Source organism: Sceloporus occidentalis, unplaced genomic scaffold (assembly GCF_023333645.1).
Source record: "Sceloporus occidentalis isolate IW3139 unplaced genomic scaffold, rSceOcc1.0.p SCAF_5, whole genome shotgun sequence".
NCBI lineage: Eukaryota > Metazoa > Chordata > Lepidosauria > Squamata > Phrynosomatidae > Sceloporus > Sceloporus occidentalis.
This window is the reverse complement of record NW_028316985.1, coordinates 57,387,147-57,414,522: the sequence shown is the minus strand read 5'-3', so window position 1 is coordinate 57,414,522 and position 27,376 is coordinate 57,387,147. Positions and strand designations below refer to the sequence as shown.

The 27,376-nt window shown below is 39.4% G+C and overlaps 2 protein-coding genes across 12 annotated transcripts in view; one reads left to right on the top strand and one right to left on the bottom strand.

Annotated features, from left to right (window-relative positions):
- The window catches only part of HELB (DNA helicase B), a 33,517-nt gene extending 11,787 nt beyond the window's left edge, over positions 1-21,730 (top strand). Inside the window, exons 4-13 of the mRNA XM_089524179.1 lie at positions 102-986; positions 2,325-2,496; positions 6,259-6,400; positions 6,940-7,070; positions 7,824-7,908; positions 9,799-9,858; positions 13,412-13,658; positions 14,553-14,687; positions 15,899-16,351; positions 20,241-21,730. Coding sequence (XP_089380305.1) covers positions 102-986; positions 2,325-2,496; positions 6,259-6,400; positions 6,940-7,070; positions 7,824-7,908; positions 9,799-9,858; positions 13,412-13,658; positions 14,553-14,687; positions 15,899-16,351; positions 20,241-20,336 — 2,406 coding nt within the window. The 3' untranslated portion in view covers positions 20,337-21,730. The remainder of the gene's footprint in view (positions 1-101; positions 987-2,324; positions 2,497-6,258; positions 6,401-6,939; positions 7,071-7,823; positions 7,909-9,798; positions 9,859-13,411; positions 13,659-14,552; positions 14,688-15,898; positions 16,352-20,240) is intronic.
- The window catches only part of GRIP1 (glutamate receptor interacting protein 1), a 435,209-nt gene continuing 429,477 nt past the window's right edge, over positions 21,645-27,376 (bottom strand). For 7 of the 11 annotated variants that reach the window (XM_089524169.1, XM_089524166.1, XM_089524167.1 and 4 more), the window contains 3 exons: positions 25,045-25,278; positions 23,722-23,868; positions 21,646-23,400 (listed from right to left, as the gene is read on the bottom strand). In XM_089524169.1, the coding sequence (XP_089380295.1) occupies positions 23,164-23,400; positions 23,722-23,868; positions 25,045-25,278 (618 nt within the window). In that variant the 3' untranslated portion in view covers positions 21,646-23,163. Of the gene's footprint in view, positions 23,401-23,721; positions 23,869-25,044; positions 25,279-27,376 lie in introns of all 11 variants that reach the window. The other 4 variants (XM_089524171.1, XM_089524173.1, XM_089524177.1 and 1 more) reach the window with 3 other exon arrangements.

The following is a 27,376-nucleotide window of genomic DNA, read 5'->3' as shown; positions in this document are numbered from 1 at the left end:
ACCCTAATGCTCATATAAAGTTACATGTTTTCTACTCTTTAACTTGTAATAATCACCTTAAATATGCTGTAAAACTAATAGTATTTTGCTGTCTCCAAAAGGTCATGCACAGAGAACTCGATACTTACCTTGCTGAAGCATCTTTGAAGAACTTACGTGACTGTGGACCTCTTTATCAGAAGATTCCTCTTTTACAGAAAAATGCATTAATACTATATGAGAAACTCAAGGAACACTGTAGACAAATGGGACATACTTATGAAGAACAGGATAAGTTAACAGATATGGTATCAAAGAAGATGTCTGTGGAACATGCCTGGCAGTCTCTTAAATTTTTGAAGGATGAGGAGATAGTAATTACTGAGAAGAAGTGTGTGTTCCTTCCCAAGCTGTACGAAGCTGAGAAGCAGATTGCAGATGCTGTATATGAGCTCAGAAATAAACCTCCATGGCACTTGCTTGCTGATGTAAAAAAGGTTCTTAATGGTGGTTCATTTATTATGAACATGAGTGACTCAGATGATGAGAGTGAGTTAAGTGATGAAGAACCTTGTGAAAGGGATTCAAAGAAACCTGACAATACTTCACATGTACAGGACAATTGTAACAATGATTTTGATTCTGAGGAGCAAACTCAGAGCAAGGAATCAAAATGTGAAGCAGAAGTAGATCCATATCAAGAGAAGGCTATTGAACTGATCTGTTCCAATCCAGTGACAGTTATAAGTGGGAAAGGTGGTTGTGGAAAAACCACAATAGTTAGCTACCTTTTTCGCTATCTGATGAAGAAAGAAAAAGAAGAAGTAAGAAATGCCTGCAAAGATTTTGAAGCTGACATGGATGCATCTGAGGAATGGCATACTTTCAGTCATTCTTCTAATGTGAATATAAATAAATCTTTAAATGTTTTATTTACTGCACCTACAGGGAAGGCAGCTGCTCTTTTGTTCAAGAAAACCAAAATTCCTGCTTATACTCTTCATCAGGTATGAGTTATTTTAAAGACCTCAGTAAGGTTTGAAATTTTCAACGTGTAACATAGTTCATACACTTGTTAGAAAAACCTCTTGAGAGTCTTTTGATAGTTTAAAGTCAGATTTATGTTGAGTTTCATTTTGTCTAAATGCCATGTACCTTGAAAAATCTTGAACTTTACATCTGAAGCGTCAGGCTACAGAATACATACCGTTCTTTCATTTCTTGGATACTTTCTTATAGAAAAGAGAGGCACAGCTTTTAGTAAGTGAGTACACTGATAGCTTGCATGTAAATGAAATTATACAAAAAGCAATGGTTTACTTCTTTCGTAGTCAGCCATACAGCCTGTTAAATGTCACCACTCTGGACCTAGCATTTCTTGTGATGGGAAATGTGTTTGTTGTTGAGTACTACTAGCTAAAAATTAATGCTCCAACTGCCTCTAAGAAGTAGCTTCCATTGCTCCCTTCCACCCACTCATTTTGAAGGAATGGTTTGGAAGGAGGAGAAATGTGCATTTAAGTTGAACCACTTCCCACTTCAGAATTGCTTTAGACAATTGCACCTGATGCTCCAATCTGTTCAGTCCCAAGAGAAACATAAAATGGAAAGTATGCATTGTTAGTTACCCAAATGGCTATTGTGCACCTTCAGAAGGTGCTACCTAGCCCTGCCTATCTTTCCCAAGGAAAATTCAAGATGGTGAAAAGTTAGCATGGTTGGATGCAACTTCCTCAAGACACAGAATGGTTTTGTACAGTGGCATTCAGGGCTATAACCCAGCTATTTTCCCCCAAGGCCAAGGACATAGAACAACATCTTCCACAGACAGCATAAGCAAAATAAGCCTTTGCTTTATCCAAATGGTTTGTAGACCATTTTAAAGAGTGTGCGTCTGGGAAGGTTCCTTTACAGGGTACTATATGATTTTGCTTTAGATCATTAGATTTGTAGGGTAAAGGCTATACCTTGAACTATGGCTTCAAGGATAATTTTAAATTTTGCAAGGAGGGCACCTCCAGAGTTTTCAACTCTGGTTTGCAAGGCCAGTGTAAATGTAGTTTGTGACTCCAAACATCACAATAAACTATGGTTTATAGTATGCATGGAACTGAAGGTAAAGCTGGATGTGAAACGGAGGAGGAGGGAGGCCCCAATTCATGTCTGATTCTCTAAGCCAGAGGTGGGACTTATACAGTCCTCCAGATGCTGTTAGACTGTCATTCCTGGCAGCCCTAGTGACCCATTGACAAGGGGACTTAGAACATCTGGAAGGCTTCATGATCCCTGCCCTTGCTCTAAATCACACTTTTGCACAGTTCTAATTTTTAATTATTTGCTTTCAGGTCATGTACAGTTATAAAGCATGGAAGACAAAAGGGGGAAACTCACCATGGAAATTTTCTTCAATCAGTGTATTGGTTGTAGATGAAGGAAGCTTGGTGCCTGTAGGAATCTTAGCCAACGTTTTAAAGTTTTTGCTTCGTGATGCCCAACTTACAAAGCTCGTTATTCTTGGTAAGTATAAATGGTAGTGAAAAGTTAGGACAAAATTGAAACTGCAAACTTGTGAGATATCCAATTATATTTCATTTTTATTTTTTATTAAGACTGGTAGAGAGAGGTAAAAATAAATGCATATATCTGGCAGGACTTCAAAAGTAATCTCATGCAACATACTCTAGTTTTAGGGGATGCTGTGATTCATAATATGAGATAACAAATGTGGGCCTGCAACAAAAAAACTACAGTGATTCCCAAACCCATTACAAGGGAGTATTCTTCAGTCTCTGGCCAATCTAGCCATCAGGAGGCTTAGGCACTGCTCAGGGTTTGTTGGGATTAGGGAGAAAGATGTTTGTTTCACTGTTTTATATGTCATCCAAGGGCTTGGGTTTGGGCCTGATTGTTGGTCCTGAGCCTGAGTACTTGTTGCTGTCACTCTAGTTATTGCCGAAGACATTAACATAGTCAGAGTCTTGATTTACAATTCAAATTAGACACACAAATGGAGCTGAGGTAGAACTCAATGGAGAATAAAATGGTATTGCTTAGTAATGAGGTAACTTTATATTCCTTCTAGTTATTTATATAATTCCAGTACACAGAAAAGAGATGAAGAGAAATATTTCTATTGTATATGTTGTCTTTATGTGTGGAATATATTTGAAGTTCAAATCAATCCTATTCTCCAAGGAAAGATTTTTTTAGTATTGCTTTATCAATGAGAGAATAACAAATACTATTCCTCAAAAAGATTATTTTTGTTTTTTTAATCATGCCATAGTTGTTGACTTTACAATGAATTGGTGCAAAAAAAAAAAAAAAAGGGGGGGGAGGGCAACATTTTTTTGCTTTCAGGTTAGATGGTTCATACCAGATACATTATAGACATTGAAATAATACCTGTAGGGTGCCATATATGCTAGTTCTGTTCCCACTGTAATGTGTGGCTATGCTTTCTGTATATTGGAGTGCACAGAAAGAATTCTACACACATACCAATATATGAGTTTAAGTTCCTCTAGTCAAGGGGTGATCCCAGTGCACTCAAAATCCCTGTCACATGGATGAGTTATATGTGTGTAATTCCCTTCCAACATAGTTTGAATGGTGCAAGATGTGACCAGCAAACATGTGCAGGGAGAGGCACCTTCACACAGCTTGGTGACTCCTTTCATATAGCATCTCATCTCTCTCTTAAAACTATTGAATACCATATATCTCGACTATACATCGATCTCATGTATGAGTCAAGGGCAGGTTTAGGCACCAAAATGATGGCTTTTGCTATGACCTGTGGATAAGTTGAGAGTAAGACTTAGGGTCATGTAACAAAGGATCTAAAGGATGAAGCAAGGGAAAACAATGTCAAAGAACTTACAAAATTGCAGGAAGCCTAACTGTTTGTGTTCACATTGAAGGATAGATGAGAGACTAGAGGAAGGCTAGTGCTTCCAGGAAGATTACACTCTTGCATTTCAGCAGGAGATGGTTTCTATTTTTATGAGAGTTAAAGTACAGTACTTACATTGACCCATGGATGAGTCAACTCAGATTTTTGGGTCAATTTTTTGATTAAAATTTCTAGACTTATACATGAATATATACAGTAGTTTCCCTCCCCCCAACTTCTTTTTATATCAGCTAATTAAAATGGCATTCGCTGGTTGCAAACTCATTCTCTGAGTGTTGATCTTTATGTAGTTAAAATCTGTGCTCAAGTGGGAATATATCCCCAGGCTTAAAGAAACCCCAGGTTTTGTAGAAGTACATATACTAAATAGGGAGAGGGACATGAATAGTAATATAATAATAATAATATAATTTATTTATAGCTGCCCAATCACTAGGAATCTGGGCAGGTTACAACAGTAAAAATACATTCCAATAAAATACTAAATTGTCCCTTCCCAACCCCCTCCCCAATATTAAAACTAGAATTAAACAATCATAATTTAAAAACAATAAAATGCAATACAGCACTAGGTTAGAATTAAAAACAATTTGGTGGGCAGAGACATTCATCAGAAAATTGAGATCATATTCAAGGGAGGAAGCTTGAGTTTATTGGCTAGGTTGGGAAGGCCTGCCGGAAGAGATCTGTCTTAAGAGCCTTTTTGAAGTCTGTAAGAGTGGAGATATGGCGGATCTTTTCTGGCAGGTCATTCCACAACTTTGGTGCAGCAGCAGAGAAGGCCCTTTGAGTGACAGACGTTAGCCTAGCTTTTTTTGGCTGAAGTAAGTTCTTACTTGAGGACCTCAATGTGCGTGACGGACAGTACAGAAGAAGGTGTTCCCTTAAGTATTCAGGACCCAAGCCATGTAGGGCTTTAAAAGTAATCACCAACACTTTGTACCTTGCCCAGAAACTGGGTATGCTTCTTGGCTTTGGGAAAGAAGGAAGAACCCAAAAGGGCTTCGTGGGGGTTGTTCCCACTTGTAGGTTGAAGTGAATCCTGATTTGCTCTTGCTGCCTTTTGGAATTTGATTCTAAAAGGACCCTAGTTCTCACTCTGAATGTTTTTTTTTCCTTACCTCTATCACATCGCTTCTTTCTGTGGCTCGCTTGTCGTTCCCTCTAGCTGCCCCGCTTCAAAGGACACATCAGTCACTGTGACATAACCTGCCCAGACTTACAAGCCTGTGTGCAGGGGGGGAGGGGGCGGAAATGGAGGGCATGTCTTGAAGAAGGAAAACCCATGGGCGGAGGTGGTTTTCCCCTGACATCCCTGCCTCCCTTCCTCCATGGGGTACTGGTGGGTTTTCTCCCCGCTGCCCCTGTCGCCTTAGGGCATGTCAGCTGGGCTGCTCCGCGCCTCTCCCTCCTCTCCTTCCTTCTCCTCAGGAGTGCTGGTCAGTTGACTGGCTAGAGCACCCCATTTTGGGTCCGGCAGCCATAGGAGCAGAGCTCACCCATGTGCAGCCACTTGGCCTGGCCTGACTCCGGGCTACTGCTGCGCCCTTTGCCCAGGGTGCAGCTCCAGGGCTGTGCAAGAAGATCAGGAGGAGAGGAAGGGACAGGGGGCAGTGAGGAAGAAGAAGGGGAGGAGGAGGAGGAGAGGGAGCCAAGAAAGGGTGAGGGTCCTGAGCAAAAGGAAGAGGAGGAGGAGGAAGATGAGTGGAAGGCAAGGCAAAGTGGTATGCCATTTAAAAAAAAAAGAAATTGGTCGCAACTTCGATAGAATGATTTGGCAATTAATTGCCTTTGCAAGTAATTGCCAAATCAAACTATCAATTTATTGATTAACTTCTATTTAAAAAAACAAAAACAAAAAGGCAGCACAGGATGTGTGTGGCACCTCCCACCCCTTCTGCCATTCATCATTCCCCCTCCAGAAAGAACTGATCCTGATCTGTAGTTCCCACTTGCTGAACACTGTTTGGAATCTATTCTTTCGAAAACAACCACTTTGGAAATAGTGTCAGGAAAGATGGGGTTTTTGCATTTGCCCTGCTTTATTGCCATTAAAATCAATCAAATAAGGATTGGGATCAATTTCAAGTGGGAACTAGGGTCATATAGCCCGAATGCTGATTCAGTCTAAATTGTAGTGGGAACGACCCCCTGGAAGAGTATTTTGGAAAGCAGGCTTCTCAGATATCTGGATGTGAGCATCCCAGTACACTATTTTGTTACAGATCACACATGTAAAAAGACTGGATTTGTGTCAATGCAGTGCTGTGACAGGAGGTGGTTTTGTCTTACTATAAGCATTTGCTTAAGAAGGAAGGAGAAATGTAATTTTACTGTTAAATATATTCTTGTGTTATGTTTAGGTGATATTCGGCAGTTACCCAGTATTGAGCCTGGAAACATGTTGGCTGACATTTTTGCAAGTTTGAGATCAAGAGGTTGGTCTACAGAACTAAGAACTAATCATAGGTCTGAGTCTCAATTAATTGTGGATAATGCAACAAGGTAAGTTTTTTTTATTGACACATTTGGTTGCTGCAGCTCACTTTTTCACAGTGTGAAAAGTTGAATGCCACTAATGTATCATTGCACTTTCTAACTGAGCATATACAGATGTTTAGAAAGTTTACTGTCACTTCATTATCATATTTGTCAGGGAGGAAAGGCATGAAATAAATAAAAAATAAATAAGTATTTGTATTTACTTGCAATTTTAAAAAATAATCTTGTGTCTTGTATGATTTTGGGGTTTGCATCTGTAAAAACAATTTCCCATGTTTTTCACCTTAGTTTGTTTAAAATTAATGTATTTGGATAACACAGTCCAAGCCTAGTTCTATTGGGACTGCATGGTTTGGAAACTGTATGTGTATTGTATAATGGGAAAATGCATCTGAATATTTTTATGGAGGAAATGAAATTAGGCAGTTGCATTTAAAAAAACTAATGAAGCAATTAGATAACAATATCAGCAAAATGTTCTGCTCTGACTAAATAATGTCTAAACAGTCTGAAACATTTATATTTGTTCTTTTTGGATGCAGAATCTCTCAGCAGAAATACCCAGTGTTTGATCAAGTACTGAAATTTTCCAAAAGCAATAAAATATGGCCAATGCCAAGTCCTGAGAAGAAATTTATTCTTGTTGTTTTGCCTGCTGAAGATGGTAGTGGCTGTAAGTTTTAAACATTAAAGAGATAATTTTTATCTATTGCTCATGTATATTGGTTTTTCGATATTCAATTGAACTTCAGGTAGAAGTTTAGTTTTGGGTCAATACTAGCATAATTCCCTTGTTATGAAGGTTTTTTTTTTGTTTCAGATAACTGGCACAGTCTTATTTGCTTCTCTGGTAAAAGATGGAGCTGATTTAATATTGTACAGTGTGCATTATTTACAATCTACAGTCTAGTTCTAGACTAGGGACAGGTTGCTTGTAGTGCTGGAAGATGTTGTTGGACTGCGGCTTCAGCCATCCGTCTCCATTGGATACGAAAATAGGAAACAGCAAGTTGTCACTCCTAATATAAGGCAAGGGGAAGGCAGTTAGTTTGTTCATAATGGCCTCATGCAGCCTGGATGCCACATAAATGTTATCATGGTTGGAATCAGCATTGTGTGTGGCCTTCATTCATGTAGAGATTCCCACTGGAAACCAGTCTTTGCTCTCCCAGTTGGAACTTGCCATTTTCTCTCCAGTCTGCCAAATAGGCACATGATCTGTGTGGGGATAGAAAGAGCATGGGGAGAGGCTTTCACTGTATACCTGTTGGATTTGGCAGTTGTGGATCACTACGTATTGGCACAGGTCTATAGACAGGGTTTGGACCAGTCAATAGTTAGTAAATGCCATTTTAATCATAAGCAGTTTTTTTAAAAAAGTCATTTGTTCTATCGTTAGTCCTTGTCTGTGTTATCTTGTAATTAGATTTGCAGTCAGCCATAATGGCTTTGCTTGAAAAAGGCCCAGGACTGGAAGATCCCAAACAGTCACAGTTCATTACTTTCAGAAGGTAATAACTGCATGTGTATAGACATGGAAGATCTTCTGTTGCCTGTGTACTAAAATGTCCAGAGATGATGGAGATGTTGCATGTCTTTTAATTATTGAGAAGTGAATGGGAGCTGGCTGTGTGAATGGATACTTATTTCCCCAGTCTTCATTCTGTCTTAATTTTGGTTTGTTTTCACATGGTTAGGAGTGCACCCTAGTTAATACTGGCCATTGTCGATGCAACAACAAATAGTGACTAAAGGCAGAAACAAGTGAGGCTAATATTTTCATAGAAGAGGGGAGTACAGAGGGGGAGAAGATGCATTCAGAACCCTTACAATGGTTAAAGAAAGGGTAACGTTTTACCAACAGAACCAACAGAAGCTAAACTGGGGTTGGGAACATTTTGCTGGGACTCAGCTGACGGGAGGCAAAATAACTGTTTTCTTCTCTACTGCTGCCAGAGTGCTTCCTTATTTTCCTGTAGGAAGGAAAGGCTGCCATTTCATTCATTGTGGGAGAAGGAAATACATTTTAGGACAGCCCTGTATGTGTAGGGAAGATGCTGCCTATGAGCCTGGTATTAGTGGCTCTTAGCCCACAGAAGAGGTGCATGAATAGAATCCTTGCAGAATAATGAAAGTATTCTGTTAACTTTTATAATCCAGAGAAGGGTATGGAGCATTTTTATTAGGTATCACTCTATGCTTAGACCATGATGGCTTAAGTCATCTCAAATGCATTTCTAGAATGAATTGTTGGCACAGCTAATTTCTCTTTCCTTTCATCAAGTCAGCAATTCTTCTGTTCACTTACAGCAGTCTGAGGCGGGATACAAACCGCCGCTTTGTGGCGCTTCCCCACTGGCGCCATTTGCTCCGCGCGGGAGCCGCAGCAGCCAAACCGCGCGGCTCCTGCGCGGAGCAAAAAAGAAGCTCCGGCGGGATACACACCGCCATATAGTACGTATTCTATATGTACTAGGGTTAGGAAGGGGCGGTGCTTCCGCACCCCCCTAACCCTAGTACGTATACAATACGTACAAGATGGCGGCGCCCCTTCCACATGGGCGCCACCATCTTTACGTACTGGACGCATAGCGTCCAGACGTGTCGCGGCACCTATGACGTCGCGAATGCGCCAGCGGCGCTTCGCGACGTCATCAGTGCGCCGCAAGAAGAAGCTCCGAAATGGAGCTTCTTTTTTGCTCCGCACGGGAGCCGCGCGGTTTGGCTGCTGCAGCTCCCGCGCGGAGCAAATGGCGCTGGCGGCGAAGTGCCGCAAAGCGGCAGTTTGTATCCCGCCTCCGTTTCGGAGCTTCTTCTTGCGGCGTACTGATGATGTCGCAAAGCGCTGCTGGCGCATTTGCGACGTCATAGGCGCCGCGACACGTCTGGACGCTATGCGTCCAGTACGTAAAGATGGCGGCGCCCATGTGGAAGGGGCGCCGCCATCTTGTACGTATTGTATACGTACTAGGGTTAGGGGGGTGCGGAAGCACCGCCCCTTCCTAACCCTAGTACGTATACAATACGTACTATATGGCGGTGTGTATCCCGCCTGAGTTTCTGTGTATAATGGAGTAGTAATGGTAATGATACCTAGTGGTATCTTCCGTATAATATTTTTGTCAAATCCTCAAAGCTCAAAACTAAAATGCTTCTAGTACTTACAGTTTATAATAGAGTAACTATAGTAACTATCATTAATTCAAGTCCTCCACTTTTCATTGGTTGTATTCATTGCCTATATTGCTTTCAGCTTATGCAGGTCATTTATTGAGGCAAAGTAAGCTGTTATTGTGTAATTAAAGACTGAAATCAGGAAATGCTTGGCTTTTTGCTGTTCTCAAAGTATTGCATATTATTCACATTTAAACTAAATACTATTTTTTTTACCTTTACCTCAGAAAAGACTGTGACATCATAAATGAAATATGCTGCAAGCACTATTCAGGACATCCAATGTGGTATGGTGTTATTTCTGTTTCGGCCAGAATATGGTTTGTTCTTATGGCATAGTTACACCAATGGCAAAGGCAATGGTGGAAGCAAGAGGAGGAAGGTCATAATCACAAGTAAAAGTTAGCAGAATCAATAAGGGTGGTAGGCCTGTAAGGATGACTGTAGGCTCTGAGATGCCTGTTGCCAAATGCCTGACTTCAGGTCTCCTTAGATCTGAGGCACTCTAGTGGGTGAGAAAATTGCTTGAAACAAGCTGTTTTAAGCCATTCTGCCAGAGTGTCTTTGTTATGACATTTACTTATCTTTTAGTCGCAAGACTACTGATGTTCCTCATACAAAGCTCACTGCGGTAAGTAAACCCACTGTGGTGCATACAGTTGCCAGGAATGTCTTCCATGTGTGCACATGAGAGAGGTGGAAAGCAAGATAATGGCCAGTGTCAGTGACCAGCAACTTGGTGTAATACTGAGATATGTACAGTTCAGTCCTGTGTTTGAGTTGGAATCAACCCAAGAAAACTCTCAGACTTGCCTATTGCGAACACCATCTGGTAGATTCTGGTGTTTAGTTTCAGTTTCTGTCTATATGGAGCCCTGGTGGCGCAGTGGTTAAATGCCTGTACTGCAGCCATTCACTCAAAACCACAAGGTTGCGAGTTCAAGACCAGGAAAAGGGCCCAAGCTCGACTCAGGCTTGCATCCTTCCGAGGTCGCTAAAATGAGTACCCAGACTGTTGGGGGCAAATTAGCTTACTTGCTAATTAGCTTACTTCCTGTTCACCGCTATGATCTTTGGAATAGCGGTATATAAATAAAACAAATTATTAATTATTATTATTATATCACATTGTTATCAGCTTCGGCTGATATGCCAACTACGACCCTACCTGGCACTGGATGACCTAGAAACAGTAGTTTCTAGGTAACCTCTCGATTGGACTTCTGCAACGCACTCTACATGGGGCTACCCTTGTACCTAACTCGGAAACTTCAGTTAATTCAAAACATGGTTGGTTGCCGGAAAATCAAGAGGCGACCATATAACTCCAATTCTGAAATCTTTACACTGGATGCCAATTAGTTTCCGGGCACAGTACAAGGTGTTGGTAATCACCTTTAAAGCCCTTACATGGCTTAGGTCCAGCTTACTTAAAGGAATGTCTCTTTCCATACATTCCACCTGCACATTCAGGTACTCTGGGACAAATTTACTACAGATTAAGAAGACCAGACCTGCTGTGGTTACCCAGGGGACCTTCTCATTGGTCTCCTAAACTTTGGAGTGATCTGCCGGAGGAGATCCATCACATAACATATCTTGAGGCCTTTAAAAAAGCCATCAAGATGGATCTCTTCTGGCAGGCATTCCCAGACTAATACATGGACCCTCTCTGCTGTCCCACAACTATGCCTTTTTTTTTTTACTCTCCCTTAAACTGCCTCATTGCAATGGGGATTAAATTTTATTGTAATTTTTATTGCAGTTTTAATAGCTGATTTTTTGCTGTTGTATTTTCAATTGTGGATTAGGGATTGTGTTATTATTTTACTATGTTTTATTTTGATTGTTACCTGCCCTGATCCTCTGGGGAAAGGTGGGCTATAAATATTATTATTATTATTATTATTATTATTATTATTATTATTATTATATTGCTTACAAATAATCTATCACAAACAGGTAATTTTCAAACTACGCAAGCTTCTAATAACAGGCTATGGAGGCTATGAGTAACCAGACTTTACGATAAACTAGTTTGTGGTACATATAAAAACCAAGATTAGGGAAAATCCTTTGCTTGGTCCTGGGATGGGAGAGAGATGAAAGCTTGTACATACAGCACTAAACCAAGATTTAGCATTTTATCTGAATGTTGCCAAGCCTCAGTTTTCTGTGCACATACCAGATTTTGTTACTTTATTTTAAGTTCAAAACAAGTCTTCTCAAATATCTTTACAGGGTCACACTATACCCCTTTTCCAAATTAAAGGGAGGAATGAGCAAGTCCTTTCAAAGCAGGATTGTGGACTGGTTATTTAGCTTTTTGTTTACAAGTTTAAAAAATTGCTCCTCATTTTATACTTTTTATATTAAGAACACATGATTGTGGTGGTGGCACAGTGGTTACATGCCTTTACTGCAGCCACAAGATTATGAATTCGATCCCAAGAGCTCCAAGGTCCACTCAGCCTTGCATCCTTCTGTAGGTCACTAAAATGATGACCCAACTTGTTGTGGGCAGTTAGCTTACAGATTGTAAACCGCTTAGTGAGTGCTTAGTTTATTGATAAGAGGTAGAGAAATGTACTTGTTATTGCTATTGCTATGGTTCTAGTATGTTGTATACCACCCTATCATTCTCAAGCCTAGAGCTTTATTATACCCACGGCTGTTTAATCTGAAAGGATCATGTGAGTTTGTTGAAGATTTATTAAACTACCAGTTGATGTTACAGATTCCAATAAAGAAAAGTATATGGAACTTTGCAGGTTAACATCAATGAGGAGAAATGAGTTGGTGGGGGTGGGTGGGTGGGTAAGACAATCAGTGTTAAGAATAAGCTGGGGACAAGGAGCAGAACCATGGCATAGAAAATAATGAAACAACAATGTTTGAGGTGTGTGTTTTCACTAGTTAGTTCAGCTGCATTAAAGTTTAATTTTAAAGTCTATATTAAAATGAGATACAAGTGCAATGTGAGAAACTTAATTTGCCAATTGTATTTATGGCTTATTCCTACAGACTTTGGGATTCTTCAAATTACTGTGTATGAACAGTTAAAATTAGGCCACATAGCTGGTATTTGGAGAAGTGACGTCACTGTTTTACATTGTGATTTAGTGCAATTCTATTTTTAAAGAATAACAGTCTTTAAAACAGGCAATGTGCCCTCCCATTTTTGCAGAGCTCTAGCTTTCCGTGACTTTATTTTTTGTATGTACACCTGTTCATCTCTTCAGATTTGCAACACAGTTTGATTAACTCCTATTTTACAAAAATTAGTTTAGTGGAGTTGTTTCTCTGTATGGCATTTCTCACCCATTTCATGCCATTACTCCAGTCGTATATTGGATATGTTATATGAGGTCCACTCCAGGTGATTTCAGGGTGTTTTATAGTCTGAAAAGGTCCTTAGTTGTGGTTGTTTGTCCTAGCAGGAGATTATAATGTCCATATTACAGGAATTGTTGCGCTATTAAACATAACAGAATTATATTCAGAATAGAGTGTTTGCCTTTCAAATAATAATAATAATAATAATAATAATAATAATAATAATGCAGCCATGTGGTTAAGTTGCTTTGTAAATTTTCTGAAGAGTGTTCCAAAATGTGATACGGTATACTTTTTATGCTTAATGCTAGCTGATGTTGTAGAGCTGCTGGATGTGTTCAAAACCTCTTGGTATCTTTTCTTGGTCATCAGAAACATTGATACTTATGTTCTTCAGTAAATGAAAGAAATTTGAGAGTTGCTAGGTTATGTGCACTTACAAATAGTTTAACTGAAGGAGTGATGAATCTTTAATCTAAAATCTGTCTTTCGATTTTGATTCAGGGACCATAAGAACCGACTGCAGTTCTTGTGTGGTGACAAAATCTGTTCTACAAGGAATGAGTATATCAAAGAGCTTCTTGCAAGAGACAATATTATTTGCACAAAAAATGATCAAAATTCTGAAGATTCTGGTCCATGCACTTGCAATGTGTGCTTGCGGAGAGAAGAGCGCATCTTTGGTCATAGATCACGTTCTCATGATGATGATACACGGTTGTGCAATGGGGAAATATTCTTCATTACCGAGGTATGTAAATGATCAGTTGATTTCAAGAATCTGCCTAGAAGAAGACAAATTCTTCTTCATTCATATATGAGAAGATTATCACATATTCATATACAGTAGAGTCTCGATTATCCGACATAAACGGGCGGGCTGATAGTTGGATAGCCGAAAATGTCGGATAATCCGGAAGGTCCAAGAAAAGTTTTGAAATCACTATGAATTGCAAACCTTGTCCTGCTCACTGCCACGGCTGCTGCACTTGGGACCATGTTTTGGGGCGAGGCTTCACTCATCCTCTCCTTGCCCGTTGCAGCCGCCATGTTTGGGGGTGTGTCTGCAGGCGTGGAAATGCCTACAGTCACGTGCCCAAGGAGCCCCGACGTCGGATAATCCGGAATGTTGGATGACTGAAGGAAGGATAATCGAGACTGCTGTACATATTCCTTCAGTGTGTATCTGTGTTTGGGTGCTTAAAATCCCAAATAGATGTTACTTTTCTGAATTATAATAAAGAAGTGAAGTGGGTGTTATGCTGTGTGAGGAAATAAAAAACTGAGTTAGTATGTTAGTTTCTCTGAATATTACTCAGTAAATGTTGGGCTGAAAAGCAATAAGATTAGGAAGGAATAGAGGAACTTAATGTAAGTGTAAGCTCTCCCCAGATGCTTTGCCCAAATTTCCATTAGAAAACACTGGTAATTGTGAGAAAATATTCTAGCTTCTGGCCACAGTGATTAAGGCATCTCTTCACTTTCCAGCATGTAGTTGGGTGATCAGTGGTTTAAAAATAATGCTCTTCCTGTGTATTTATTTTGTAGAGCTGTAAGACAAATCTTAGGTAAGGATGCAACCATCTGATTATCGTGTACAGTTTATTGCCTTTTAAAGTGGTACATTTGCATATTGAATTTCTAGGATAAAGAAGTTGATGATGTCCGTAAACTGACCATTAGCATTACTGATGGACCTGAGTATACTGTGAAGTATCAACGTCTCCGGAAAAAGTCTAGGATTAAGCATGCCTGGGCCAGGACCATTCATACATTTCAGGTGAGCTGTGTTATAGTTCATCCACCCTGAATCAAAATTACTCAATTTAGGGACCGAACAGACAGGCCAAAATAAAGCTGCTTTGGATCACTTTGGAAGTATGCTGTTTAAATGACACATGCATCTTAAGAGGCCAGAAGCTGTGCCAAAGGTGCGCCCCAGTCTTTAGGACTGGAGTGTGGCTTTGGCACAGCTTCCAGCTTCTTAGGATGCATGCAGCATTTAAATGGCATATCTCCAAAATGAGCTGAAGCAGCTTTATTTTGGCCTGTCTGTTCTGTCTTCTAATAAGAGCAGCAACATTTATGAGTCAAAATACCACATTTATGAGGTGTTGATGGTGTAATTCCCCAGCTTAGACTATTGTGCAGTGGAAGCAAGCCTCAGTGAGATCTGCGTTACATTGTTTTGACCTTGTCACAATATAAAGCTAAAAGGTAGTGATCCATATAGCTTGTATGACATTTTAGAAATATTATTTGGTAAGTCACTGCCACAGCTGTTGCTCTATTGTCAGATCAGCAGTGTCACTGTGGAAAACCAAGAATTATGTGTGATCTTATCCAATGACTTGTAAAGACTCATTTGTATCTCTTTAGAAAAATCTGAGAAACTGGATAGCATTAAAATAAGATATTTGTTTCTGTGGTGAACATTTTTGTGTAAGGCCATTGGAAACATCAGAGAATAGGTAGTGTCAGGAGCTGCATATTCTTTTGTCTTGCCATAGTGTAGTAATGGGATATGTAGTAGTGACAGTATATTTTAGGAATGTTTTAGAACTGTGAACACAGGTTCTGAGATAAGCTAGAGAAGGAGGCAAACTCATTCAAGGTCATTTGAAAGAAAGCCTCTTGCTGTAACAACAAAAAGAATGAAGTAGTGTGGGAATGTTAAGAGCAATGTGTTTATTAATTTAAACGAGTAATAATTAAGCCAGCCTGAACTTTGAATTATTTTTAATTATGTGGTTTTAATGTCTGCTGGTCAGTTCTGATAATGAAAGTCACCAGACTGGATGTCTAGTTTCTTAATAAAAGTTTCTAAGTTTTTACTACAGAGCCTGAGCTCCTGAACGTTGATATCCTGCTGGACTGGAGAGGTAGTCAGAGAAACCATGCAAAATGGAGACTTAGGCATTTTAGCATTCTTTCCTTATTTCCAGTCTGCTTTTTTTTCCTCCAGTGATTCTTTGTCAATATTGTTTTCAGGGTTCTGAGGAAAACACAGTTGTCTATGTAGTTGGAAATGCTGGTCGCCAGAATTGGCAGCATGTGTACACAGCTGTCACCAGAGGCCGTTGCCGGGTCTATATTGTTGCAGAAGAAGCCAATCTTAAAGCAGCCATTGCTAGAGAAAATTTCCACAGAAAGACTTGTTTGCAAAAACGTTTGAAAGACGCACTTACAGAAAAAATGAGTAGTTCTCAGCCAACATCTTCACAAGAGAGGTCGCACAATCAAGATGCTAACACTTCGGCCTTCACTTCTGCTGCTGAAACTAGTTCCATTCATAAAGAGGAGTCTGTGGTTTCTGACAAGATGGAAATTGACAGCGGACTCAAGATAACTGACATGGTTGATACTGCAGAGCAAACTGCAGGTGAACGGAAGAGGCAAAGGGAATTTTCATGTGATTCTTCGAGTCCTTCAAAAGTAGCTTTGGTAAGAAGTTGAAAAGTGATTTGTACTTTAAGACAGTGTTGCATTTAAAGTTGGCACTATAGCATATTATCATTTTCTGTTCAATGTAGAGATAACTACAGAATATATTTTCTCTACTCACTGCCCAGGAAGGCAGGGATTACATGATAACTGATTTTTGATGGCAGTCTGGGCCCTCTATTTCTGTCACTTAGTTTATTTCCATTCCTTGCTTAGAACATTTCTTCACTCTTGGAGCACCCTCTTTCTTGTGGGTGTCTCTTCACTGTGTGTCTTCACTGTTTATTCTGCTAGGAGCACACTTTGTCCTTCAGGCCAGGAGGACTGTTCTACTGCCCTGTTTTGCTTGGAAAGCCATGGCTTCTTGGTAAATATCAGGAAAAGCTACCTGCTTTCCTCCAAGATAAACATCCACTGAGAGCAGAGAAAGAGAAAATAGGCTTGTTTTCTGGTTTCTGGGACTTAAGATTTTCTATATTCTGATGCTCTTGTTGGTAAAATTTTATTTCTGCTCACTACCAGTAGGAAATTATCATGAGACATCATCAGCTAATTCATAACCCACCAAAGCTAAAACCTTTTCTCTTGTGCCAAATGTTCTGACACAGCTTCATTTTATCATCCTCCTGAGGTGCCATCTGTCCCTTGGACTTGAAAGCTTTAAAAGATACCCATTTCTAATTTTTCCTGGCCTTAAAGGCCTGGCTGCTTCTGAGTCTTTGCTCCCTATTATTGTGTGGCCACACTGAGCCTCTGCCTGTAGAGGTTTCACATGGCTGTCAGTTGACACCTCATCCTTCAGTATTTAATCTCACAGCTAGGATCTGTCTTAGTTCTCAAGAAGAACTTTAGGTAGGGCATCAAACTTCAACCAGTGAGTCTTTCTCCAGACGCTGGGATGCTTCAGTCCCATGATGAACATGTTTGCTTCACACTGTTTGTGCTTTTGGACAATCAGCATGCTGTTGTACAGATGGGACAAATATGTTGTAAAGACAGGCCTTTTCCTCTCATTAGGATCTCATTAGGAGCATATCCTTACCAATCATCATCATCATCATCTTAGTGATGTACTTGTGACTGCCTCAATAACAAGCAGATTTCTTTCCTGGAGTCCACAGGTAGTATAGTTTTCACCAAAACCATTGCATGTAAGCCATCTTTGTCTGGCTTCTCTTGCTTAAGGTGGCCTTCCTGGTTGCTAAGAGTTTGGCCAGAAGGGTCTTTTAACTGGGATATCTTTCCATATGAGACCACTATATCATCTTCAACAAAGACAGAGGTAGACTCTCGTTGGTCTCTGCTTTCATGCCAAAGGTTAACTTCTCTTTTTACCATTTCAAGAGCTAGTGCTCTCTCTTCTTCTTATCCAAATCCTTCTCAACTCTCAGAAAGGGCATGGCACACATTGGATGTGCAATGGAGCATTGGGCAGAAGAAATCACTTTACTGCACTATGTTTGTATCCTTCTAGTCTGTATTCTTAGTGCAGAAATGATTGCCTTCCAGGAGAACCATTGCTAAATGGCTTAAAGCCTGCATCACCATGGCATATGATTCACATCCTGCCCCAAGGCCTTCATACCTTAGCAGTTATTCTAAAAGAGTTGTAGTTACCTCAATAGTTTTCTCCACCAATATTTCCTTGATAGAAATCAGCCAGGCAGCTACATAGGCTACACTAAATTCTTTCACTGGATTCATTCACTTTTGTAAATGCAGCATTTGAGAGACAGCTGCTATCAAGTGCATTTTCTCCAAATAAATCCAACCATTAGCACACCCATCATGGGGAGAGGATTAGTTTGGATACTTTCTTTCTGATGGTTCGATTTACACAAGCTTTGTTTCATGCATAGTACTATTAGAAATACTGTATAAAATTACCTGCAAGCTATGTGAACAAGATCTATATGAAACATAAATGAATTTTGTGTTTAGACTTGTGACCTGTCTTCATATTATCTCTTTCTGTATATGCAAATATTCAAAAATTTGAACAAAATCAAAATCCAAAACACTTTTGGTCCCAAGCATTTTGGATAAGGGAGACTCAACCTATGTCCCATTCTCTGGGTGTCTCTGGCACTCTGACTCAGGATAGACTTCCATGGTAATAAATCAACAGTTTATTCTGCTAAAACTGTCTGAAGAACTTAAAAACATTATTCTTTGTTGTTTTCTCCCTATATGACTTATTGTTGTCCTGTTTTTCTGTTTAATGTGTTTGTGTGAGGGCTAAAAGTGGGAAGGGAATGAGGACACACATGCAAACCCTGCCCCCAGCACTTATGTGCTTAATACCACAGCCTTGAGAAAAGTTGTAAAGGAGTTGTCCTTCTCACATTCAATTTAACACAAATCCTCCTTCAGACCTTTCTCACCATTTGAAGATTTGAAACTGGAGCTGGACATCAAAAGCCCACAGGCAACTTCCGCCTCCATGACCCAAACATCTTTAACAAAATATTGAACACCCCCTCCCTCGGTTCCTTCTATGAGCCATTGTAGAGGATTTCAATAGATATTTCAGTCCTTTAGTTTCCTTTTTTCTAGGGCTAAAACAAGCCAGGGGTACCTCAAAATGTAGCAAAATTAGCCTCACAGCCTCTAGTGTTGGTTTTTATAGTTTAAAACAAAACAAAACCCAGCACTCGGTGAAGTTGAACACCCTTGGTCTCATGTCTTAGTTTTCTGATTTCATCTGTGTTAGGAGTTCTCTCAGCTTAATGCTACCATTTCACCCAGCAGTTACACTATAGGCTGCAGGGGAAGTCAGGCAAGTAATGTAAGGTAGGCCTCATCTCTGGTAATTACAGTGCGCCCGCGTCATACACAGGCACGATACATGCGGCTTTCAGCATATTATGAAAGGCGCACCGGAAAGTGGTGCCGCATGCCGGAAAGAATAATGGGATGCACGCCGCTGCAGGCACAAGCGTATGCAGAATTTCCCTTACGCGGTGTGTGTGTGTTCCGGAACGGATTCCCCTGCATAAGGGAATCTCTTGGAAGGCAAAGGTGCTGCTGTGGAAAAGAGTAGGTAGGCATGACACGTTTTGGCAATATTGGTCTTTCTTAGCATTTGGAGAACTTTCCCAAATCTTTGCTTCTCTTATTTAGATTTCTGGTAGTCCCAAATAATTTTCTGGAAGCCAGTCTCATTTCCTGGGCACAGCTCATTTTAAAGGTTTCACCATTTAAGAGTTGCTTCAAATTGAGAATATCACAATTTTTCCTAGAGTTTGGTAAAAGGGAAAAGAGCATCACAAAAGATACAGGAGATAGCTCTGTTTGCAGTCGTGATAATTATTGATTGCCTGGCATGTGAGTCCTAAAACACAAGAGAGCAACCTGTGGTACTCCCGATATTGGCTGGTATCTTCTTTAATAATTACAATGTTGTAAGTTTGACTTATTCACAGTCATTGATCATTGCAGTGACCAAAATTCCCCCTGAAATCTTTTAAGCCATGCAGCCCCTCAGCAGAGAAATTTCCAAGGTGCTGGAAAATGGTGCAGTGAGCGATGACATGTCCAGCCCTTCCAGAGGAGTAGGGAGTGCTGTAACAGACAGCAGTGACAGTGCTTCTCAGTGTGTGAGATTGTGCTGTCAAGGTTAGGTCCCCTGTCTGTATGAACAACATGTAATGGAGTTCTAATTCAGATGATATTGAATCATTGTTTTCTGCTTGTTAGTATGGCATGACATTACTTTGGTAATTTTTTAAGACTAATGTGGAGATGGGAATAGGATATGAAAGTGTACATAAAGTTGGCATCATTTTGCATTATCTTCAGGGTTGTCATGAGGATTTTTTTTCTTGCTCTCTATCTTTCTCAACTAGCATCTTATTGTATGGTGTCTTTTTTTAAAACTGTTTCACAGATAACTGAAGAGAACAAAATATCTCCCCTTGGAACTAACTTGCTTCAGCGCATGACACTGAAGAGTCCAACTCCCAAGAAACTTTTTTCTTCATAACAAGTATCTACTTTAGTTATGGTTGTGCTGGTCTGTGACTGTAATAACTATCAATCTTAACTATCCTATGTATCTGCTTTAGTTATAGATGTTTTATATTTTGCTTCTTCCCTTTCTTTTCTTTTAGAGCAAGAATTTACACTCAATTTTTAATTTTTTAAAACTATAAATATTTTTTTTTAAAAATAAACATTTAATATTACTTTTATTATATTTATCTCTTTCAAATGGCAGATATACAGTTTATTTTTAAAGACAGACATTTTCCCTAGTTATAACAGATTTTAAATCCTTGTTTGTTAGGAGGCCTTAATTCATATAAGAATGTGTATTATCTATATAAGAATGTATTATCAAATTATTTGGTTTTGCCTGAATATAGCTTTATGTGGCTCTCATTTCTGGCTTTATGCTTGTGTTTCTCTCAGAGAGAGAGAGAGAGAGAGAGGATAAATGGGCCTTTTTTAAATTGTTGCTGTTGTTTAAAAACTCCTTTATCAAAGTCTGGGCAATTACCTGCTCAAACGTTGTGTGCTGCTACTTGAAAGAGCTGTCCACCACTGGGTTTTGTAGGGATGTTTTGAAGGTGCTACCAGAGCTCCTTCTGGTGAAAGTCAGTAACAGGATCCATAAAACTTTCCTTCATTGTATGTTTTTCAGACTCAGTCCTTCAGTACAGTGCGCCCGCATCATATGCGGGCGCACTATTCCCACACCCCAGAAGGAACATCTAATGGGACTTGAATTTACATGGTATTTCCCTCACGTGGCGGGGTCCGGAACAGGTCCTCCGTGGAAGGAAAGGGCCAACTGTATATGTTTTGCTATAATGATAACAAAATTGGTTCAATGCCTGGACATAGTCCAGGAAAGCCTTTTGATGTTTGGCTCTGCTTCTGAAAGGGAAAATGATAGGATAGGTCATAGCAGATAACATCAAAATCTAAAGCAGCACATACAGAACAAATGGTGGATATTCTGTTAATCAGGTTGGAATAAACAGAGTGTGGCTTTTTGAATTGTGTAATTCAAGGTTTTAAATGTTCTTCAATTCTGTGCAGAGTTGAGTATAATTCAAGCTGCTTTAAGGAATGGAGAGATAGGTGTGCTTGATCTATAACTCCTATTAGCCTTGGGCAGTATAGCAAGTGGTGAGAGATCATGGGAATGCACTGTTTAAGAGAATTCCCCTCAATCATACAAGTGAGGCGGGAACAGGAAGGTTTCCTTGTATATGTTTCTCCTGCTTGCTGTTCTCTGAATCCAAGCCATTGTCTTTAAATCACTGTTTATTTGATTTTTTTACATTTTCCATACAAATTTTGTAACAGTTTGAATTTGCAGAAACCATACAGAGACGATAAATATCATGCTATTAAAGTATTAAATTTGTACAAAAATACTTTAGTTTAATACTCATTTGTTTCAAATAAAAATACATATTAAGTGGTTCATGATCTGGGTTTCAATTTCATTTTGAATGAATTTCCTCTGGCAGTGCTGAAATATGAATAAACCATTTCACATGTGTGCATAGGGTTAGGTAAGCTTGCTTATGTAACAGGTAAGGAAAACAGCATTAGGGATAGTTTGACAATTCAAATATATGAAAAAGTTGCTATTTAGGATGATATGAGGACTCTACAATTATAATGGACAAATCCAGTGTCTTTCCAGTCACCAAGTAACATTAATTACCATGACAATACAGTAAACAAACCAAAGCAGCTGCTGGTGAGCCTAAAAAGCAACTGGCATTTTATTGCTTTGAATGGGAAAAAGGGAAGAATTTGGGAGTGTATGTGCAAAATGTATTTACAATTTTGAAATTAATTGCCCAAAATGATAAGGATCAAGGAGAGAGATTTAACAAATCTGTTTAAAGATACTTTAAACCCATGAACATACCAGTCATTTTAATTTAAAAATTTTCTGTAGTTATATAAGTTAACTTGTGTATACCCTAAACTGGGCAGTTTGTATGGTTTTTGCATCAGTATTCTGTTGCTATTACAGTTCAATTTAAAAAAAGAAAGAAAAAATCCTACTTGAATGTTTGTGATATAAATTGTCTTTGAAAATTTCGCTAAAACATGTTTAAATGTGTTAAAACCAGTAATTCATCATAAGTTCCAAATATCTAAATGTTTGAAAGACCATATAGGCTGCAAGACATATCCTGTCCAATACATCATTGCATAGGGAATAATATAATTCCTAATAAAATTGTACTATAGCTGGGCAGTAGAACTTTACCCCTTTGTACTTCAGTTTCCTATGTGCCCTTTTGCTAAAACAACATCATTTTTGTCTCTCCTGCCTTTTCCTTATAGCAGAGGCAACAACAGTACAGGTCTCAGAAAAGCAACTACTATGATACAGTAATCTTCTAGATACAGCAGCAATATTTCAAGGTTCCTTCACTTAGTTACCACTTGTCGTCAGATATGTTCTGTGTTCTGAACACCATACCAATGTTCTAATGATTTACATTTGGGGGGTGTTTTTAAAAAACCCCAATGAGGTTTTAGAAGACCCATCTTTCATTTAGCTGTCTGAATGATTATAAAATGCAGCCATTTTCACTGTTAATTTCATTTGAGTTTTTTTTTTAAGGTCAGTTTGGAATGGCACTATTTGTGGTCATAAAAAACAAGAGCAGAATGAAACTCCGTTTGGGAAGCAAGTAACAAATAATGAGCCTTGAGAAATAATAAGACTCCCCTGTGCTTCTGAATGCCACATAATAGCTGTGTCTCCAGTATATCCGAAATCTGAAAGGGAATTAGCACCATTTAAATGTCTTATACAAATACAGGTTTTTTGGCTATAAAGTATTTGTAGGTTCCCGTTTCATCTCTGAACCAGTGTTGTGTCCACTCTGTTGAAGAAAGGCATTATTCTGATCACTCCATTCTTCAGCTGTGAAAGTCTGTTGCTCTGAACTGATCTTTTGAGAAGCTACAGGATTTCGACTAATTACCAGTTCTAGTTTGTTACCAGACTCTGCTATGAGGGGCACTACTAGACAGCAGTCAAAGTCTCTTGTGCGAACATGGTTTACCTGAAAAAAAGCGGGGGAAGTACTTTTAGATTAAAGACAAGCTAACAAAAATGTTTTTGTTTTTTGCTCAGAAGCATTACACATAAAACAAGCCAGCACTGGATTCTGATAATGTAAAATCAATGATTATTGCAGTAGCTTGTACCTTCTAATTTCCCTAAATTTATAAATGCAGTATTCCACAGCACTAGAGAGGAAAGAGGGTTTCAGAATGCTGAGACTGGCTGTGTAAATGTTGCTTTATCTGACAAAGCTCCCTGCAATCCTACACTAGCCGTCCCCTCCCCCCGGCCCAATAATAATTAAAGATTTCCACCCTACCTGTAGCAATCTGTCGTATGGCTTCAAACCACCTACATCTCCAGGTCCAGCTGGCCGAATATTTTTAACATACACACCTTTTTCCAATAAGCCATCTGAGACACTAAATCCAAAATCTTCCATATCAGAATCCTTGAACAAGGTTACCTATGGAAGGAGAAATTCTCTCAGGTCTGTGTTACACCATTTTAGAAACTGTCCTGTCTAGATTTTGCACATTCTCTCTGTCTCAGTCATGAATTTTTGTGTTTTGTTACTTTTTAGGAGTACTCCCTTTCCTTCACAAAGTTTGTTGTTTTAAACAACACTTTGCCTCCATGCATTGGAAGAAGCATGTTGTAACTCACAAAAACCCCTATAGGCTCATTAGTCTTAAGGATGCCACAACATTGCTACTTCCTTTCCTTACCATACTAAAACAGCCTAACATTGCTACTTGTTAGAAAAATTCACACTAATTCTGATGCTTTTGCACTAATGTCATAGAATTGGAAGAGACGACAAGGTTCAGCCTGTCCAACCCCTGCCATGTAGGAATACACAGCATTTATGGGAGATGGCTATTCAGCCTCTGTTTAAAAATATCCAAAAGAAGAGACCATCACCTTCTGAGGGAGAGTGTTCCACTGTTGAACAGCTCTTGCTGTCAGTAAGTTCTTCCTAATGTTGAAGTGGAATCTCTTTTCCTGTAATTTAAATCTGTTGCTCTGGAGCAGCAGAAGACAAGCTTGCTCTGTCCTCAAAATGACATCGCTTCAAATATTTAAACATAGCTAGCTGGTCCTCATATTGCATGGTTTCCAGACCTTTTACCATTTTGGTCAGTCACCCTCCGCTGGGCATGCTCCAGCTTGTCAACATGTTTCTTGAACTGTGGTGTCCAGAACAGGACATAGAATTTCAGGTGAGGTTTGACCAAAGCAGAACAGAGTGTCTACTACTGACTTACTAAGAGGTAAAAAAAATGCTTAAAAGATTTTTTGGGGAGAAAACCAACAATCTAACAGATTTTTAACTTTATAATTGATAGACTTTGCTAGAACTTTATTTAGACTTTGTTTTCTTTCCAAGCACATTTTACGTGGGTGAATGCTCCACCATGCTATAATCTTTAATTATGGCAGAGATGCCTTGCAGAAAAATGCTGACTGGAGACTAGGTTACTAAGGGCAGATGTGGATATATTTCCCTCCTTCCTGAAGAATACATCATTAGTGGGCTTGCAAACAAGGCTGTGAACAGCATCAGAACTTCAACTTTCAACAGCTTTTTAAAATATGACATTCAGTGTAAAGTTTATTGTTAGAGAGCATGCCCACTTACCTTGTGTAACTCCACAGGAGTTGGTGACATAATTTCTTTCATCTCTTGCTTCATTTTCCGCAGAGCTATAGATTTTCTCCCTACATCTGAAGGCAATGTATTGCTACGGGTTGTCTGGCTGTAATGTGGCCTTGAAGTGCTTCTTTCCTGGAAGCTAGCTTGCCTTCCCAGATGGCCACGATGCTGTGGGTTGTCATGGTTCAGACTCATTGTGCTCCCTGACATAATTGTTGCCTGCAGCATTAATAAACAGATTCTTTAAATAATATGCAACACAGTAAAAATGGAATATTCACTTGTAACAAAATGGAACACCATATTCTGTTGTCATTGCCAAAACACAGTCACTGGGGGCAGGGGGGCAGAGCAAATGGCTGGAGGATAGACAGTATGTGTCCTTAGAAGAATGCTGGACAAAAGTTTACTGAATCACACTTTCACCCCAACTGCCAAAGAAATACTAAAGGCACTAAATGCTGAGCTGCAACATTAGACTGCAGCCATTATGTCAGCAGTGAGAAGAATGAAACTAAACTGGGGAAAAATTGCTGACTAATCAGGAGTTTACTATATGAAACTTTAAAATAATTCTAGCATCTACAGAATTAGTTTAACCTAAAATATAATGAATGTGTACTACAGTGGCATTTTTAAAGATTTGAAGTGGGAAAAAAATGCAAGCTAGCAAATATGTATCTCTCTTGGAGCAGCAATGTCTTTGATCATGACAGGACAATATCATAAAATGTCAAATAGCCTAGAGATTAGAGAACAACCATGCTTTTGATGAGAAATGGGAAGAGAAGCCTTTTTATTAGAACAATACAGTTGGAACAGCATTTTCCAGAATATACTACAGGATTTTGTGTCTCGTGATACAAGCAAGTATTGTCTTAACAAGACTGCTGAGAGCCAACTACACATTATTTGATTGTATATCATTCAGGTTTGGTTGGGCCTTACTTCTTTGGGGACCTGTTCAGGCTGGTTCTATTCCTGAAATAATAAAGAGTGCAGTAAAAAAAATATTGGCAGAATTCTATTGGTTAGAACACACCTATTTAACTGTTGGGTAGTGAGCCAATAGATAGGTAAAATCAATGACTCAATGAATCTACTTTTGTCAGGATTCAATGATTCAATGAGTCTACTCTTGTCAAGACAAACAAAGGAGTTAGGTTCCACAGCAAGAGTTTGCAGCCGGTTTCTAAAATGTGGCATTTAAATAAACGTGAGAATTTGCTTTTAAAGGTCCTACTGCATAAGTTTTATGGCCAACAACAGGCTTGGGGGTTTAGATGGAAAATGAATGATATTAATGTGATTCAAATAGGCTTAATTTTTTATAAAGCAAATGGAACATTGAATCTCCACAGTGGGAAAATGAGAAAATTATGGCAGCTAAAGAAATTTCTTTGGGTAATTAAAATTATGTGACAAAAACACTGAAAACAAAAGAGCTATTCAGGAGAAATGTGTCCACTAATTCACTAGCCTCGCCTTCTAATACTTTGCATCAAGGGATTAGCCATCTTTGATCAAGAGTTTTTACTGAACCTACTGTGCATAAACAGTATCCCGAATGAGAAATTAGTGCAACACCTGAAGGACCACCGATTCCCAAACCCTGATGTAGGCAGTACAGAACTAGATGGGCCAATGACTGAGTCTAGCACATCCTCAACATAAAGACGCCACCTATTGACAAAAAGCAATGTTAATCCGACTTAGAGTAGATTGACTGAAATGAGTATGACCTGTTGCTTACAACTTGGGTTTCAGTGATTTTAGTGGGTCTATTCTGGAAAGTTTTCAGTGGGTCTCTTCTGGAAAGTGCTTATTTCCAGTACTTGTTTGACATTAAATATGCAAATAAGCACTTCAGGATTACATCCGTCTACCTACTTATCTACCTACTACTACTGTACTGTACTGCAAAAGGACATATCTTTTCAGTAGCTGCTCACAGACTTTGGAACATCCTCCCTAGGGAGACTTGGATGGTTCCTTCCAGGGGTAGGCAACCTGCGGCCCGTGGGCCGGATGCAGCCCGGCGAGGCCTTGGGACCGGCCCCAGCCCGGTCCTGCCGCCGATTGCCGCCGGGGCCTTTGGCCTCTTGTGCGCAGGGGCAAGGGGGGCAATTGTCTATAGACGCCTCAGAAACATGCATTTATATTAAGATTTTTTTAAAAATCAGCATTTTTTTTTTGCGTGTCCTCCACTTTTTAAAAAAAAGTGTCCACCATTTGAAAATGTTGTCCTACATTTGTCCCGGTTTATTTATTTATTTAATTTTTTTAAAAATTATTTAATTATTTATTTTTTGGCTTC